Source organism: Eubalaena glacialis, chromosome 5 (genome assembly GCF_028564815.1).
Source record: "Eubalaena glacialis isolate mEubGla1 chromosome 5, mEubGla1.1.hap2.+ XY, whole genome shotgun sequence".
Classification (NCBI taxonomy): domain Eukaryota; kingdom Metazoa; phylum Chordata; class Mammalia; order Artiodactyla; family Balaenidae; genus Eubalaena; species Eubalaena glacialis.
Window position 1 is genome coordinate 109,191,994 of NC_083720.1, and position 16,873 is coordinate 109,208,866.

General features: G+C 39.2%; 1 protein-coding gene across 9 annotated transcripts in view; it reads left to right on the plus strand.

Annotated features, from left to right (window-relative positions):
- The window catches only part of AFF1 (ALF transcription elongation factor 1), a 199,140-nt gene that overhangs the window by 157,720 nt on the left and 24,547 nt on the right, over positions 1-16,873 (plus strand). For all 9 annotated transcript variants that reach the window (XM_061192492.1, XM_061192493.1, XM_061192501.1 and 6 more), the window contains 3 exons: positions 9,972-10,026; positions 10,152-10,189; positions 12,251-12,407. In XM_061192492.1, coding sequence (XP_061048475.1) covers positions 9,972-10,026; positions 10,152-10,189; positions 12,251-12,407 — 250 coding nt within the window. The remainder of the gene's footprint in view (positions 1-9,971; positions 10,027-10,151; positions 10,190-12,250; positions 12,408-16,873) is intronic.

Here is a 16,873-nt window from a genome sequence, read left to right on the forward strand (position 1 = left end):
TAGTAAAGCTGTTTAGACCATAAGAGGCCCTGGCTGATGGTCTTTGGTGGGGGCAGCAAGGAAAGGGGAGCTGAGAGCATCCCACTTGGCAATAAGAACAGAAAGGAGGAGCTCCCTGAGGAATGAGCTGGTGGAAGCAGTGGCACCAAAGGGAGGAAGTGGCTGTGTCCCTGGGAAGTGTGTGTAGAGGAAGAAAGGCAGCTGGGTCTGATCTGGGCCCGGGCAGGCCAAAGCTGCAGCCTCCCACACCAACTTTCATCAGCTTTCCGACGAGGTAGTTGATAGGGACTCGGACCATATTCTGTGACAATTTTGCTACTCAGAGAAATGGGTTGTTCTCCTGATTGAGTTAAACCACTGAAGTCAGAGGTGCCTGCAAGTTTATATGCTCATATATTGTGACATATGTAGTGTTTTCTAGATAAAAACAATTGGTTTACCCTATATAAAATTAACTAGAGGGGGGACTTCCCTGGTGGCGCAGTGGTTAAGAATCCGCCTGCCAATGCAGGGGACACGGGTTCGAGCCTTGGTCCAGGAAGATCCCACATGCCGCGGAGCAACTAAGCCCGTGCACCACAACTACTGAGCCTGCGTTCTAGAGCCAGTGAGCCACAACTACTGAGCCCACGTGCCACAACTACTGAAGCCCGTGCGCCTAGAGCCCGTGCTCCGCAACAAGAGAAGCCACCGCAATGAGAAGCCCACGCACCGCAACGAAGAGTAGCCCCCGCTCGCCTCAACTAGAGAAAGCCCGCGCGCAGCAACGAAGACCCAATGCAGCCAAAAATAAAATAAATTAATTAAAAAAAAAATTCTCTTAAAAAAATTATCTAGAGGGAATTCCCTGGTGGTCCAGTGGTTAGGATTCTGCGCTGTCACTGCTGGGGCCTGGGTTCGATCCCTGGTTGGGGAAATAAGATCCTGCATGGCTGTGCAGTGTGACCAAATTAAAAAAAAAACATTACCTAGAAAAGAATATTTGTTTTGATCCTAATAAACTTGGAGAAGGAATGAAAGTAGGGCCTAGTACAGGTGAAGAGGACAAGAGTGATAGAGAAAAGAAGGTAATACTGAGACTGGGTGGATACGAAGGGTTGTGTGTGGTGGGGCTGGTGGTATGGATAAGTGCCGAAATGAAATGTACCTATGGGAAAAAGAAATCACTTTTATGGAGCTTGGATGAAAGCAGTGTCCCAATTAATCTGTAGAGTACAGTCGTTGTTTCAGAGTTAGTATGGCACATCTCTTAGTGCTCGAAGGTTAATTTGATCTAGTGTCAGCATTAGGGTTCTTTGACAAGCAGTTAAACTGTTTGAATGTCACATAGAGTGGCAGGGAGATGGTCTAATGCACTTTGAATGTCAGGAAAGAAAATGTTAATTACAGGGTCATTTGTACTTTGGTTTTAAAAACCCATATAGGTCTTACTGCTTTTTCTTTCAGAGTTATTAGTACTTGGGCCTCCTTACAGAAGCAGAGTAGTACATATAAAAGGGAAAAAGAGGGGCCTGGCACTAGAGAATAAACTGTGGAGAGTCTGTATTAACTCTCACATCTGTCCAGACTTGGGGGCAGGGGGCGGTTAGCCAGCTGGCAGAGGATGTAGGTGTAAAAGAAATGTGCTAAATCTGTTACTTTTAATCTCTGTAGTTGAAGCTCTAGTTAATTATCAAATGATGAATTCTTTCTACCAGGTACCTCAGGGAAGTGATTAGCTAGGGATCCAGTGCTGTTTGCCCCTAAGTTTGAGGGGGGGGGATGTTGGTTTAATGGCTCCTAGCTTTGGAATCCTCTTCCTTTCCATGACTTGGGTCTGTTGAGTTCTCAGGGCAAAGTACCAAAGTATTTCCTTTTTCTGTACAGCTATTAGGTCCTTCACATGATTGTGGATAGTTCCCTTTCTGTACAGTCAGACACAGTTTCCTAATGTCAGTGCTTTTGCCAACCTCTCAAAAGGGATAACGTGTTAATGTTTTAGAAACTATAGAGCAGTTGATGGGCATTATTGTAGCTAACTTCCTTCTCCCTCCCATCCCCTACCCTCCCCCCAAATTGCCAAGTCCTTACTAGCTGGTGCCCTCCTTTATGTTTCTTATTTTTGCTTCAGAAATCGTCACTACCTATTTAGACTAAGAGACAGAAATTAGCAGTTATAGCAATTTGGAATTTTTATTACTTACTTGGGAAGTTTCTTTTGAAATGAGGGAAGTATTTGGATGTGAAGATTGGGATTGTCCTGGAAGTGTGACGAGAAGGAATGGTGCAAAGTTAATAAAGACTGGGAAGAGTCTGATACCTTTTTAAATGAGCCTGAGTTTTCAACTTTTACTCAAAGCATTATTTTAAATATCTTGCTAAAGAACTAAGGAAGACCCAGTCTATCAGTTTACTGCAATATAAAATCATCACATCAGGACATGTGTCAGCTGAAATGTCCGAGAATTAAGTCTGAAGAAATGCCTTACTTGTATCAGTTTGTTTAAATCATATTTGACCTAAGGAAAAAAGTTTTATACTTTTCTAGGTAGTTCTTTTTGTCTTATTTTTAAAAGTTGTGCTAGATGCAAACTAGTATATGTAGAATGGATAAATAACAAGGTCCTACTGTATAGCACAGGGCACTATATTCAATATCCTGTGATAAACCATAATGGAAAAGAGTATAAAAAAGAATGTGTATTGTATGTGTGTGTGTGTGTGTGTGTGTGTGTGTGTGTGTGTATGTATAACTGAATCATTTTGCTCTACAGCAGAAATTAACACAACATTATAAATCAACTATAATTAAAAAAAAAAAGTGCTATATGAAGGTGTCTTACCTGGGATCTTTATTTCAATTGACAGCTCTGACTTAAAGTGCTGTTTGCTGATAAATGTATGGTTGAAGTAGCAGAGCTCACCCTAATGGGCAAAACTTATAAATTATTTGTCCTTGAGATTATACCCCTATCCCTTATTCACAGTTCTTCAGCTCTTCTGAAAACAAGTAACAAACATTTGTGCTGGTCAGTAATACATTTGTAGGTCTACATTAAACCTTCAGCTTCTCAGACTGTAAATGGAGATCTTGTTGTTAATAATAATTCTCAGTTCTCAAATATCTGGCATTGCTGGAAAAAGATGCACTTTATTTTTACTCCAAACTTAACAAGTGATTGTGAATCCAAAGTTATTGGTATTCATAATTATTTTATTAATCTAGATATAGAAGGAAATGTTCTGTTTGTTTTCGAGAGAAAAAGTAGAGGTGTAAAATGAAAGAATAAGGAATATAACTTTTTTTTTTTTTTTTAAGTGAGTTACTATTAGCCATGCTATGGAGAAATGAGAATTTGTAATATTGGGTATTGAAGAAATTTTCATGCTTAGGTGAAAGCAAACAAATGGTCATTATGTGCAATGTTTAATCTGCTTATTTCAGAATTACAGTTACTAGGACACATTAAATCAATATTTAGAAAATGCTGAAACTCCCAAATGCAGAATCACCTCCTTTCATGGTAGAATTATAGTCTTTTGGAATAGTCAGTTTAATTCTTGGGGTTCTGGCTTTAGTAGACAATATTCTAGGATCCCTTGCAGGACAATATTTAACTTGACACTGTATACAAATTTATGCCGGAAACTTGCATAATATTGAAGGGATATTTTGGTGAGGCTATGAAATGAAGCATATTTTAAATAATTATAAAAATACTGCTAAGGTGCTGGAAGATCATCTTCTTCAAAGTATTCCTCTTGGAGCTATATATATTTCTCAAATGATGGCTTGAACTACTCTGGGAGCACCCCTTTAGGATAACATATACTTCCGTACTTGGTCTTAGACCAAAGGTCAAATAAAATGGACAAGAAGAATAAATTTTTCAAGTGCCTGGTATATAATAGGTAAGTGTTACGTAAATGGGTTTGTTTATGTTCTACATAAGAAAAGTCATTCTCATCGTTCTTTAACATGCTTTGACCCCAGTTATATAAATATTGGCCTCTGGGCTGGATGCCAGGCTATTTGGAGATACTTCCAAAAATTGCTTCCACTCATCCATTCAGTACATAATTATTAAACACACGCTGTGTGCCCCGTGCTGGTTTAGGTACTTGGGGAAATAGTAGCCAGTGAGACAAAGTCCTTGTCTTCCATGCCTTGTAACTCAATGCGGTGGCATGTAATACAAACTAGGTGATGTGACAGAGACAGGCTTGAGGAAGCAGGGTTTTTTTTTTTTTTTTTGGCTGGTGTTGATACTTCTGGGAGGCTCAGGAAAGGTCCCTCAGAGAAGGTGACATTTGATCTGGAGCCTGAATGATGAGAGGGAGGCAGATAATACTTGCCACCTTTAAAGGGGCTTGATGGGCTACAGGCTCTGAAGGCATTTGAAAACGGCTAGGGAGTAATTCTTATTGGAAGTGACTTCTTTGAAGTATTCATTTGCATTTGGAAAACATGGTTTTAAGGGTGTCCTTAAGAGTCTGTTTAAGTCTCATTTTTAATCATGCTGCTAATTTACTACAGTAAATGACCCTAGATTAATTTAAGCATAGATTGAAAAATTTAGTAAGATAGGTTTTTGTTAGCCCTAAAAGCAGTTGGTACATTCTGCCCACTCTGGGTTGCTGGGTTTCTAAAGCAGCAAGGTGTGGTCTACTTGCACAAGAATTCATATTCTCCCCGTCCATCCCCACCCCTTTCATCCACCCTGCAGAGGCCTCCAAGGCCCTCTATAACCTACCTCTCCACCTCCTCTCCTATACTCCCACAACACACACGCGCGCGCGCGCGCGTGCGCACACACACACACACACACACACACACATATACACATACATATATATATATTCTGGCCACATTGGCCTCTTTGCTGTTTTCTATGCCTTAATCACCCTCCCCATTTCCTGCATTGTGCTCCCTCCTCCTTTCAGGTCCCTCCTTGGATGTCATCCCCTTATCAGTACAGTCTTCCCTAACTACCCTAACGTAGAAGAACCACCCACACCGATCCTTTCTCTTTTATGCTTACTTCCCCCTCCCTAGGCTTCTTACCCATTGAGAAAGAATATAGTTTGGTTATTTATCTCCCTCCCCTAGACTCTGAGTGCACAAGAGCAGGAGTTTCTGTCTGCTTAGAGTTGTATCAGTAAAGTCTAGAGCAGGGCCTGGCATATAGTAAGTACTCAGGATAAATGTAGAAGGAAAAACATTACACATAAACTTGATTAAATACCTATAAGCAATGTTTAATAGAAATATAATTTTCAGCAATAATTTTTCTAGATTTTCTTTCTAGTTGTCCAGTATGTCATCTTATACTAGTACCTTATTTATCATACTTAATGATTTAATCTTATTTATTAACTTCAACTTTTCCCTCATTTATACTCTTGTGATTTTTCTAATCTTCACTTCATCCATGGAGTTTAAATAATCTTTTACACCTTTGGCTGCAATTTTTGCCTTATCAACCGTTAGGTCATTAACTATAGTGAATCATGTACCAAGTCACTTTTCCCTCTGCCCTGCTAGTCTACCATCTCCCGTAGACAGTCTCTCCATGAATTTGAATTCTGCCAACTGCTGTCACCATTTGGAGAGTCCCCCTTGTATGTCGTGTCATAAGGGATTAAGGTCTGCTTTTTCATTTTTAAAAATTTATTGTACGCGGAGCCCTCTTCCTAACTCGTCACCTCCCATAATCTCCTACAAAAAGCATTTGCAGTCCTTATTTCTGCCCTGTATCAAAAAAGGAAATTACAGGGCTTCCCTGGTGGCGCAGTGGTTAAGAGTCTGCCTGCCAAAGCAGGGGACACGGGTTTGAGCCCTGGTCTGGGAAGATCCAACATGCCGCGGAGCAACTAAGCCCGTGAGCCACAACTACTGAGCCTGCGCGTCTAGAGCCCGTGCTCCACAACAAGAGAGGCCACGACAATGAGAAGCCCGCGCACCGCGATGAAGAGTAGCCCCCGCTCGCCGCAACTAGAGAAAGCCTGCGCACAGAAACGAAGACCCAACACAGCCAAAAATAAATAAATAAATTTATTTAAAAAAAAGGAAAGTACGTTCTCACATGCTCATTAGTGGTTTCTGAAAAGTAGGTATCAGTTTATTTGCCATTTTGAGCACATCTAATACCAGGGTTGTGACTATTAATTGCAAGTTAACTACTGTGAGCTTGCCTTCACTTGCTCTTTTCCAAATAAAAGGTATGGCCCGATCATAGGAAATGTTAAGCCAAGAAATCAGTGTATTGAAATAGTTTTGGAGTTCTGAATTGAGATGTTACAGAATATTGGCAGTTGAAGCTTTGGGTAAGCCCAGTATGAAGGAGGAATGGAAGAGCAATAAAGGCTTGTCTGGTGCGTCTTCACACAGTAACAACTGGGCTCTGAGTCGCTGAAGCGTGCCTGCCGGAACCTGTGTGCAGCTCTTTCAGCTTTGCAGAACAGCTGTCTGAAGAATGCTTTTGTACAAAGGGGTTTGAGGATTGTTTGTAACCTTTAAGTAAGAAGTTTACCTAGCTGATAATGTAAAATGTGAAACCTACACGGTAGTTCAAAGAGTTGCTTTACCTGAGCATTCGTCTTCTTTTGAACAGTGCCAAGCTAAGCCATATGGTGCCATATGCTTCGAAATAACTGGTTTGCTTGGAGTTTGGAAATGAAATTAGTTATTTAACCAGTTTAAACAGTATATAAAGTTTAAAGTTCATTTACTTTCATAGGAGAAAAATAGTGTATTCATTTTACTCCAGCAGTATAGTTCCTGTTTTCTTTTAAACCAGAGTCTTTCTCTCAGTGGGTTCTGGAACTTAGATTTCATTCCCTCAGTTAGGTTTTCTAACCACTGGTCCTATATTGGCCAGAGCAAGGAGGTGGTATCCGATGGAATGGCTTTTGCATGCAGGCTGTAGCATATACGAGCTTCATGATCTTAGGCCAGTTAGGTGGCTGTTCTGAGCTGTTTCCTCATCCTTAGAATGTGAGGGGTTGATCAGAGTCAGCCCGTGGGGTTATGAGTAAAAGCAACGCCTGTCAAGTTCAGATTACATAAAGGGCACAGCTATGTGGTACTGTTACTTATTCAGCAAAAGGGATGCTGTTCATTCAGCCACCTTCTTAGGGTACCTGCCAAGTTCTAGATAAAGAAAATATGAAGACAAAAATGACTTGATCCTGCTTCAGAAAAGCTTACGGTTGAGTATGTCCCTTGGGTCATACGTTTCTTGACCTAGGTTTTATTGGTATAAATGAGACTAGATCTAAGAGATTTGCTTCTCTTTTAGTGGGTGCAAAGGTGCTCACCCAGATGTGCTGTAATTTGTCATCTTGACATTGAAGGACCGGTCCATTATATATAGAATGTAATATATGAAGTATAGTGTAGTAATTTAGTGATATGCTTGGCTTCAAATATAATTATTTGTGCCACAGTAGGGGGGTTTTTAGCAACTGATCCATTTAAACATAAAACCTTTACCTGTCATCAGGTTACAAATTTCCCAACTATATAGATCCTTTTTTAAAAAAAAAAAATCATGATGGCAATTGTGATTAATTTTCTGTATTAACAAAACTTGGTTAAGGTTTTTTTCTTGTTGTTTTTTTTAAATGAATTGCCCCATTTTTTGATGTTCAGAATAAGGGGTTTCTTTTTCTTTATTTTTTATTTATTTTTTGGCTGCATTGGGTCTTCATTGCTGCACGCAGCCTTTCTCTAGTTGCAGCAAGCAGGGGCTACTCTTCGTTGCAGTGCATAGGCTTCTCATTGCGGTGGCTTCTCTTCTTGCGGAGCACGGGCTCTAGGCACGTGGGCTTCAGTAGTTGCAGCATGTGGGCTCAGTAGTTGCAGCATGTGGGCTCAGTAGTTGTGGCATGCGGGCCCTAGAGTGTGCGGGCTTCAGTAGTTGCGGCACATGGGTTCAGTAGTTGTGGCTCACGGGCTCTAGAGCGCAGGCTCAGTAGTTGTGGCACATGGGCTTAGGTGCTCGCGGCATGTGGGATCTTCCCGGACCAGGGCTCGAACCCGTGTCCCCTGCATTGACAGGCAGATTCTTAACCACTGTGCCACCAGGGAAGCCCTGGGACAGCATGTTTATGGTCCCTTCTATTCCCTAAGAGCAAGTGGAGCTAAAAGTCAGAACATATACTTTCTGACTTACTGAACATATCTCATATAATTTCTCACTTGAGGAGAGTATATGCACGGAAACTGGGCATTCAGTAGCTAAGCAAACAACTTACAAGGTATTTAGTAGTCCGCTGCTTGCAACAGGAAGTGTGGTTGAATTACATGATCACTGCTGTTTCAGGAAATTAAGGCAAATCAGCTTTATACAAAACAAACCCAATGACTAAGAAATAAAGAGGTCCATTTACTGTGGTTTTGTTGTTGGTGGTTAACATTGAATATACTTTGCCAGATTTGTTTTTTCTGGTTGTATTATACCTAACATTTATTCCAAAGATATATCTTTTGCTTGTGTGTATCCCAGCCAAGCCATTTTTAGCAGTAAACCTGTTGAGTGACTTCTTCTTGTACACCATTAAGATTGCTGCTGCCAAGTTGTACATCCAAAGGCTGTGTCTTCTAGCCTTGCTAAAATAGGAGTTTAGCTTCTACTAGATACATGTTGAGCAAGATCTACATTTACAAGTAGCTAACAGTTTTTATTTTTTAAAAGAAACTTATCACAAGATGTTTTTAGTGCATTTGTTGGTGAAAATAAGTCCTTGGCAGAATTACAACATTGCATGTAGGCGGTCATTTTGAAAGAGCCAAGTTTTTATCATTTATTTTCATTAGAAAATATAATGATTTTTACCATGGATTCCCAAAATAATAATGCCTGCTTACTTTAGTGGCAGGTAGTGAGTTTGCAATAAAAATCGTTGGTCAGAATATTGAAGAGGTATTTTTAGAAATAATGAAGGATTGTAACTTCTTAATATAATTTGCTTTTTGGAACATCAGTAATACTCAAGCAGATTTTTTTTTTTTTTTTTTTCCAATTTCACTTATAACATTTCCTCAAAGAGTCATGCTTGTAAATTTTGGGGGATGTCGGGGGGAGCAATTACTGATTCATTCCTTTGATGTTGGGTATCTCCATGAAAAAAAGGTAAAGGGGAGGGGGTAGGGAAGGGGCTAAGATTTGAGTAAACAAGTACAGATTGGAAAATGTTTGCTTTTAATATTTAGGTTCATCATAAACTTGAATGCCTAGAGATAAGTATTAATATAACTTTGAGGACATAAACTGAGTTTTTATTTTTACCTGAATGATAGCAGGAAGGTTAAACATATTTTTTAGACAACAGTATTATTTGTATTACTACTCTTTTCACGGATTAGTGTTCAAGCACCCAGAAGACGATATTTGTGTGTGTGAAAAAGTTCAATATTAATAATGTCTTTGGACAGAAACGTAACATAACTGCACTGTTTGGTGACAGTTGTATTTTTATGTATTTATTTAATTCATGTATAGCACTTTTTAAGTGCCTGGCACTGTTCTAAGTACTTTACAGATATTCATCCAATATTAACTCATTTAATGGTTAATCATTTATTCTAGTTGTTAGAGACCATAGAAGAAAATGATTTGAGGGTACTGTATATTTTTCTATTTTATGTATTTTTGTTGTTATTGTTTCTTCTGTTTGTGTGGACCTGGGAGCCTTAGTCTCAGGGCTGGCAACAAATCACTTGCAGAACTTGTAGTTCTGCTTTTAATGCTCAGAACGTGTGAAAGACTCAGTTTTGAAATGATAAGGAGTTTGGACTGAACTAGTTTCTGTGTTAAAATTGTAAAACTTAACATTTCCAAGAAAATAAAGCATTTGATAAATAAATAAAAGTTATACCTGTCCCACCCCTCTTTTGTTTCATTAAGCATATTTTATGTTTATATGCTAAAAGAAGTTGTTAGACGTTATTTTAAATTCTGCAGTGTCTCTATCCCTGCCTGTTCTAGCATGCTCAAAGATGACCTTCAGCTCAGTGACAGTGAGGACAGTGACAGTGGTCAGGTAAGTTCCGTACACCCCACAATACCAGGAATTCATTTAAATCCGTCTAACATTTCTGAGCTGCTTGTCCTAACCTGTTTTTTGTTCTTTTCCTGGTCCTTCTTCCCCTTATTGTGAATGCCTAGACCCCAGAGAAGCCTCCTTCCGCATCTGCACCTCCAAGGTACTGTGTTTGGGTTTCTCCCCATCTGTACAAAATGTTTGCTTTTTTCTACCAAATGGGGAAATTACAGCCTTATTTAGTATTTTCATAGCTTCTTCATGGGAGAAGGAGATGGATGATCACAGTTAAAAGAAAGTACCTGTTTCATATTTTGGAAGCTTAAATCAGCCCTAGAGAGGTTGTTAACTCTATGAAAGAGAGAGTCCCTGCGTCCACCTAAATCTTTAGTCAGTTTTGTATGTGTAAAATTTGAGCGTTTAAAATAAGCTTAAGTCACTTTCGTCAGTATTTTGTAACCAGTATTTGAAAAGTTATACTGAAGAGCTCAGTGTTTTTATGAAAGTGACAGATTTGCTCTGTTTTCAAAAATTAAAGCTGAATTATTTCTAGAAATTGTTTTCCATAGTGCCTGTCTTCATAGTTATACAAATTTTCTAATTGTTTCAGTTGCTTTAAAAGATGACCTGCAATACATTTTGGTATGATGGAAAATGGCACTGTTTTCACTTTGTAAACAGCTTAGCCGTATTTTAGAAAATGTAATGCTTTCGTTTTTAGAAATGGAGACTATCTGAACTACCTTTATTTACCATTTCTTCTGGCACTGAATTTAATGATTTAATATGCCAATACCTGTCCTCCATGGACAAAGAGTTAAATTACCCTGTAGCTGTTTTACTCCCTTGAGATGTGGTCATCCATTTTGAGACAAGCTCAGCACTAAAAACCTTGCTCTCATATAGCTGAGGTTGTAGTTAATGTGGAGGAAGATCACGCATAATTATGTGAGGTCTTAAGGATTCATAAGCTCTGCTTATTTACATCCCATTTTGTTCAGTAATTTCTGGTGGCTTGTAACGACTTACAAAATATGTCAAAGTAACCTAACTGAAAAGTGGAGGAGGGAATAAAAGGAAAAAAACAAGGTGGGGGGGATAGAGGCAGGAATAATACTGAAAGTATATCTCTTTTTGACCATCACTTGGCTTAAGCTCTTCAGCTACCACAAATTTGACATGAGAAAATTCTGTTTTTGTATAGTGTTTGTTTTAAAATGGTCTCAACTAGTGACCTTATTATTATCTAATACATTTTTGTTATTCTAATATAGTTATTTAATAAATTTATTATCTTGAAAATGTTTTGGGTATATTTGGAGGCTTTCACGATTATAGTTATTGATTTACTGCTGTGGCTAATTCCATCTAGGGCAAGGTTTTAAGATACGCTTTGAAATTCTGTATGTGTCCAGCAGTGTGATCACTTGTGTGTTTTCTCACAGGCCTAGAGTTATTGCCCTATCCTGAAAACTTGAAGTAGTTATTCTCTACTTCAGCTGATATTTGGGAGTGATCCTAAGCCACTCATAAAGAACGGCCCATTTTATCATTCTGCCCAAGAAGTGTGAGTGGATTGTCTGTGGGGTCACTTTCCAAAGGAACCCCATTTGTGTTCAGCAGTCTCTGACTACTCTACAGTTGGTTCTCATACGGAGAATAGAGGAAGACTTTAATGGATTGGCTGTTCTTTTATAAATTAACTCCTTTGGGTTTTATATTGCAGGTGTCAGCAAAGTTAAAGGGTCAGAAAGTCAAGGTTTTAGGCTTTGTGGGCCATGAAGTCTGTGTTGCAGCTATTCAACTCTGCTTTTGTAGTATAGAAGCAGACACAGACAATACATAAAATACTGGGTGTGAATGTGTTCCAACAAAACTTTATTTGTAAAAGCAGGCAGCCAGCTCAGGCCGTGGTTTGTCCACGCCTGATTTGAAGCACCCCGCATCTCACTTACATTTCACATAGTTCGCAGTGTTCTTCAGAAAAATTCCCCAGGCTTCTTTTATGCAGTTACCTGGTGATCTGTTGCAAGGCTTTTCACTGAGCTTTGAGCCACCATGGGCCTTGCTTGCGCCCAACTGGCCGCCATGGTCATTTAGTACTGCTAGGTAATCTTTGCGGCCCCTTCTTTCGAGAAGCAGAAAAACGGGCAAAGAAGGAAGGGAGTCAGAAGGGAAGGAATCCACCTCTCGTGGGTCTTTGACTCTCTCGCTTGCTCCGCAGCGCTCCGCAGGCGCTGCCCGCAGCCGCGGCCTCAGCACATTCCAGCAGCGCTGAGTCGGAGAGCACCAGCGACTCTGACAGCTCCTCGGACTCAGAGAGCGAGAGCAGCTCCAGTGACAGCGAGGAGAACGAGCCTCGAGAAGCCCCGGCTCCCGAGGTACTGGGCCGCTCCCGGCCGTCTTGGGAGCGCGGTCGACCCCCGGTGGCCTGGGCTGCCTGAGGGGCTCCGTCCTGGGGGCGGCGCTTTCCGGCCGCCGTGCACGCTGCTGGCTATTCGTGTTTACTTGTTTCTTGGCGTTGGGCTGTGGAACTTTGGGAGAGATGTCATCTCTCTCCTGTTGAAAATGATAGGTTCTTCCCTGTTGCTGCCAGAGCTGTTTTGAAGAGCAACTCATTGAGAATATGTACACCCCATTTTCTTTTCCCTTCTTTCGAGAAAAAAAAAAACCCCAAAAAATCGTTTTCAGTAGGCTGCCATTTTAATATTAATGAGAAAGCTTTTTGAAATTTTAGGAACGCATGAATTAAATCAAAAGGAGACAGCCTGATTTAGCAAAGGGCAGGAACGTGAACTAGAAATAAGCCATAAGAGGTTCTATTTTTGAATCACTAAAAGCCATGCATTAAATTGATGGCGATGTAATTTCGCCAGGGCCGTGTTTCTTGATCCCACTGTCCCATGTAAAATAGGAATAGTGCTTGCCTGTCACCCACCCTTGGGAGATATTGTAAAGATAAACAGATGAGACTGAAAATCTCAAGCACTAAATTTATCTGGAGAATTTATGCTGTTTACTGGATTGTTGAGCAAAAGAAATGTAGGAACAACTAACAAGGTTGCCAAATGTCTTCAAAACTTAGAGTAGCAGGGTAAAATGTTTGCTGGGGAAGACATTTTTAGTGAACTAGACCAACTTGTATAGAGAAAATGATTCTCTGTATTTAGGTAGGAATCCCAGGAAATGAGATTTTCTGATTAAGAAAGCGTTAAAGTTTTCAGTATTTGTCTCTGCTGTTTAGAAAGCAAGGCCACTGCACTAGAGCATTAACCAAATACATCTGGAGATGATGTAGTGAGACTGAGGAGCCATGTCTGAGGGCAAGAGAGGATGAGGAAAATAACTGAGTATCATTTTGTTGTTATTGTTAGATATGAGTTTATGTCTGGCACAGAGTAAGTGCTCAGTAAATATTTTTCGAGTGAATAAACATAGATCAGCATTAGCTGCACTTGAAGTGCCTTTCAGATTTTAGAAGCTACTGTGTGTATTTCTGGGGGCTCTCTGTTTTCTCCTGAGATACTAATTGCTGTTGAAGTAATTTTTCTATGCCCCAGGGAAAACGGTACTGAATGTGCTCTACAGAGAAATTGTGTGCTTGTTCATGTTACTGTTCCTAAGATCTTTGCTTCATATCTCACCTTATTCACTAAGAAAAATCTGCATGCTTGTTTGGTTACTGATATAAGCAAGAGAATCCAATTAAATCAAAATTCAATTCAAATAAAATGGAAATGGCACAGATTTGGCTGAATAATTAAAACTTGAAAGAAATATTTAACCTGGTGTTTGTTTTAATGAAGCAGTTATATCTTGTTGCTCACGAGGTTATTGAATAGAATAGATTTAGAGACTCTTAGATGAAAAATGATGTTCCCATCATACTTTACTTTTTAAAACCACTTTCCTAAATAGGCTCATATTTGTATATTTGTGTTAATGTGCAAATCTAGACTTGAGTATGGTTTTGTTGGTTATGTACCAATGCTTGACTTCCTCAGACATATTTTTGTCTTTGTCTAGATTTTAAACCTGTAATTTTTCCCAGTTATTTAACAACCTTTCTTTCCTTTTAAAATAAATACCTGCATTATTGTAAATCTGTGTTAGTTGAGCGTTACATGAATTCCATAATAGGTCATAGTTACTAGTTTTAACTGTCTCACCCTTTTCTTTATTCTATTTTTAATGCTGAGGAATTTGCTCCTTAAGTCTCCATTTTAAATTCATTTGACGAAGTTGTCCGGTGACCTTATGAGATCTGAAATGTTATATGTGTGCCAATGGGCTGGTGGTAAACTTGGGGAAAAACCACTTTCAGTCTCTTCTTTATAGTGAGTCAGCATGTAAATCTCAGCTTTTCAGAATATATGGGATGTATCGCCCTTTTACTGCTTAAGTAAAGTTCAGGGAAAAATGATTCTATTCTCAGTTATTCAGGGATCTGCTTAGTTTTCTAATCTATTCATTGTCTAATTCTTTGGTAGTAAACAACTGTGGTCGATTATCTACTAAGCTCTTGGCACTTTCTTCATAAATTACATAATGTAACCATCAACCCTAGAAGGTTGGGAGCTTTCTTTTCACCTGTAAGGAAGTAGCAGCACTAAGATTGAAACCCATAGCCGTTTAACTCGGAAGCCATTTTTTTTCCCTACTACATCATGCTACTTCTCTCTTTCTGTCTTTTTTTTCTTTTCTCTTAAGTTTTGGAGTTGTACTCCCTCACAACAACTATGATGTTTTACAAAAAAACAAAAACAAAAAAAAACCAGACATATGTTGTGCATAGCTCAAAACTTTTTTTTCAAAATCATAATTCATTCTAAAACACACGAACTTTTGCCAATTCGAGAAGCTAGAAGTAAAGAGACATACAGTCAAACATTTATTAAAATGCTCATATATTGTTGCACCTCCTCTGTGCAGTGTTTGGGTTGATCCAGCACTGGGAGGCTGGGGGTGGGGCATGGGGAAAGGCTGAGGAAGAAATGAAAGTCCAAACCTTGATCCTATCCAGCACTTAAACTCTTAAAATTCATCTTAAAATCTGTTTTTAATCAATCCCTTAGGTAAAACTTTCCCCCATCCCAGCACCCAAATAATACCTAACCTTAAAGGAATTCTATCCATTTTACATCTTTGTAGTAGGGACACAAAAAGGATCACCCCTACCCTTTCCTCTTGTCTGGGCACACCAACTCAGTTTTACCCTGCAATTGGGCCATAGGCCTCCCTTCTGGACATTTTCAGTACCGCAGTAGAAGAAAATATGTTTTATTTCTGTAACCAGGACATTCCTTTAGGGACTACTAAATGTATCTTAAACTGCCCTGTTTTGGGGTGTGTGGGGGGGAAGCGGATGTTATTTATACCAGGAATGACCTTCCCTTTTGGTTAATGTGTAAGTACTCTTCTGTAGAGCGAGAGTGTCACTGATTGCAGTGCAGTTGTCAGCGTAGCCCTGGTGAAAGATCTCTGTACCTTTCCCGAGAAAGGGTTTGAAGGATTTGGTTCCTGAGGTGATACATCTTTTTTTTTTTTTTTTTAATTTTTATTGGGGTATAGTTGCTTTACAGTGTTGTGTTAGTTTCTACTGTACAGCAAAGTGAATCAGCCATATGTATACATATATCCCCTTTTTTTTGGATTTCCTTCCCATTTAGGTAACCACAGAGCATTGAGTAGAGTTCCCTGTGCTATACAGTAGGTTCTCATTAGTTATCTATTTTATACATAGTATCAGTGGTGTATATATGTCAATCCCAATCTCCCAGTCTCCCAATATATAAATGATATATCTTAATGCCTTGTTCCCAATCATTTAACCACGCCCTCAAGTCTTTACAAGAAATAATGTCTGACAAGTAGGTATGGTGTGCTAATCTTTTCTCTACCCTAAACAACCATCCTGTTTTGTTAGAATATTGAATGCAGTTTTAGATTATGTGGGAGTTTGTCAAAGTAGTTTCCTTCTTCCCTCTCTCCCTGCCCTGAAATTCAAATGAGAGCATGGGGATAGAGTTGATATAAGTGGAGGGAGCTACAAAGAAGATATGTTGTCTTTAGAAGGGAAAAACAACAACAACAACAAAAAACCCACAATTCTGTAGCCCTCTTTCTGGCCAAAGTATGATCCTACCTAGTTCCTTAGAGTTCCTCTTAGTTCTATTTTGTTACAATCACACAAAGCCCAGTCTAGCTACCTGATCATTTTATTACCTAACCTTTTCCTGGCCCCAAAGCCTTTACGTTATATCCACATATCTTAAATGTATTACGTTTGCGTGTTTTTATAGAATTTAATTGTTTGGGATATTCCACTTGGGAAAATTGTTAACAGTCTTCCCTATAAAATATCATCCACTTACTGGAGCGAGCTCCTTACTCCATAATCTAATCAGTTAATCACATGTGAGATATATTTGAATTAACTTCCTGTTGTGTTGTGGAAATTATTTAGTCATTTATACAAACCACCTGTCAGAATGGATCTTAAAAGCATGAAGCATGCCAGTGACATACTGCCCTTTAAAAAAAAAAAGTAATCATTACTTACTTTATTAAGACATGAATATTTTCCCAAATTGCATAAAATTTATAGGTACAATAATACACCCATGAAAAAGCCCAAATAAATATGTACACCACTGTGTGCAAGACATAATAGTAGAATTTGGAGATAAAGATGTCCTCATCATTGTTTTAATAAGATCTAATATCCCAGTTGGAGAGAGAGAGTGCGATGCATCAATAGTCAGTTAGCAACAAAGATCTTAACAAGATATCTCCTGTTAAGATAACAGGAGAAGTCAGGGACTTCTGTTTATTTGCCAAGTGAGTT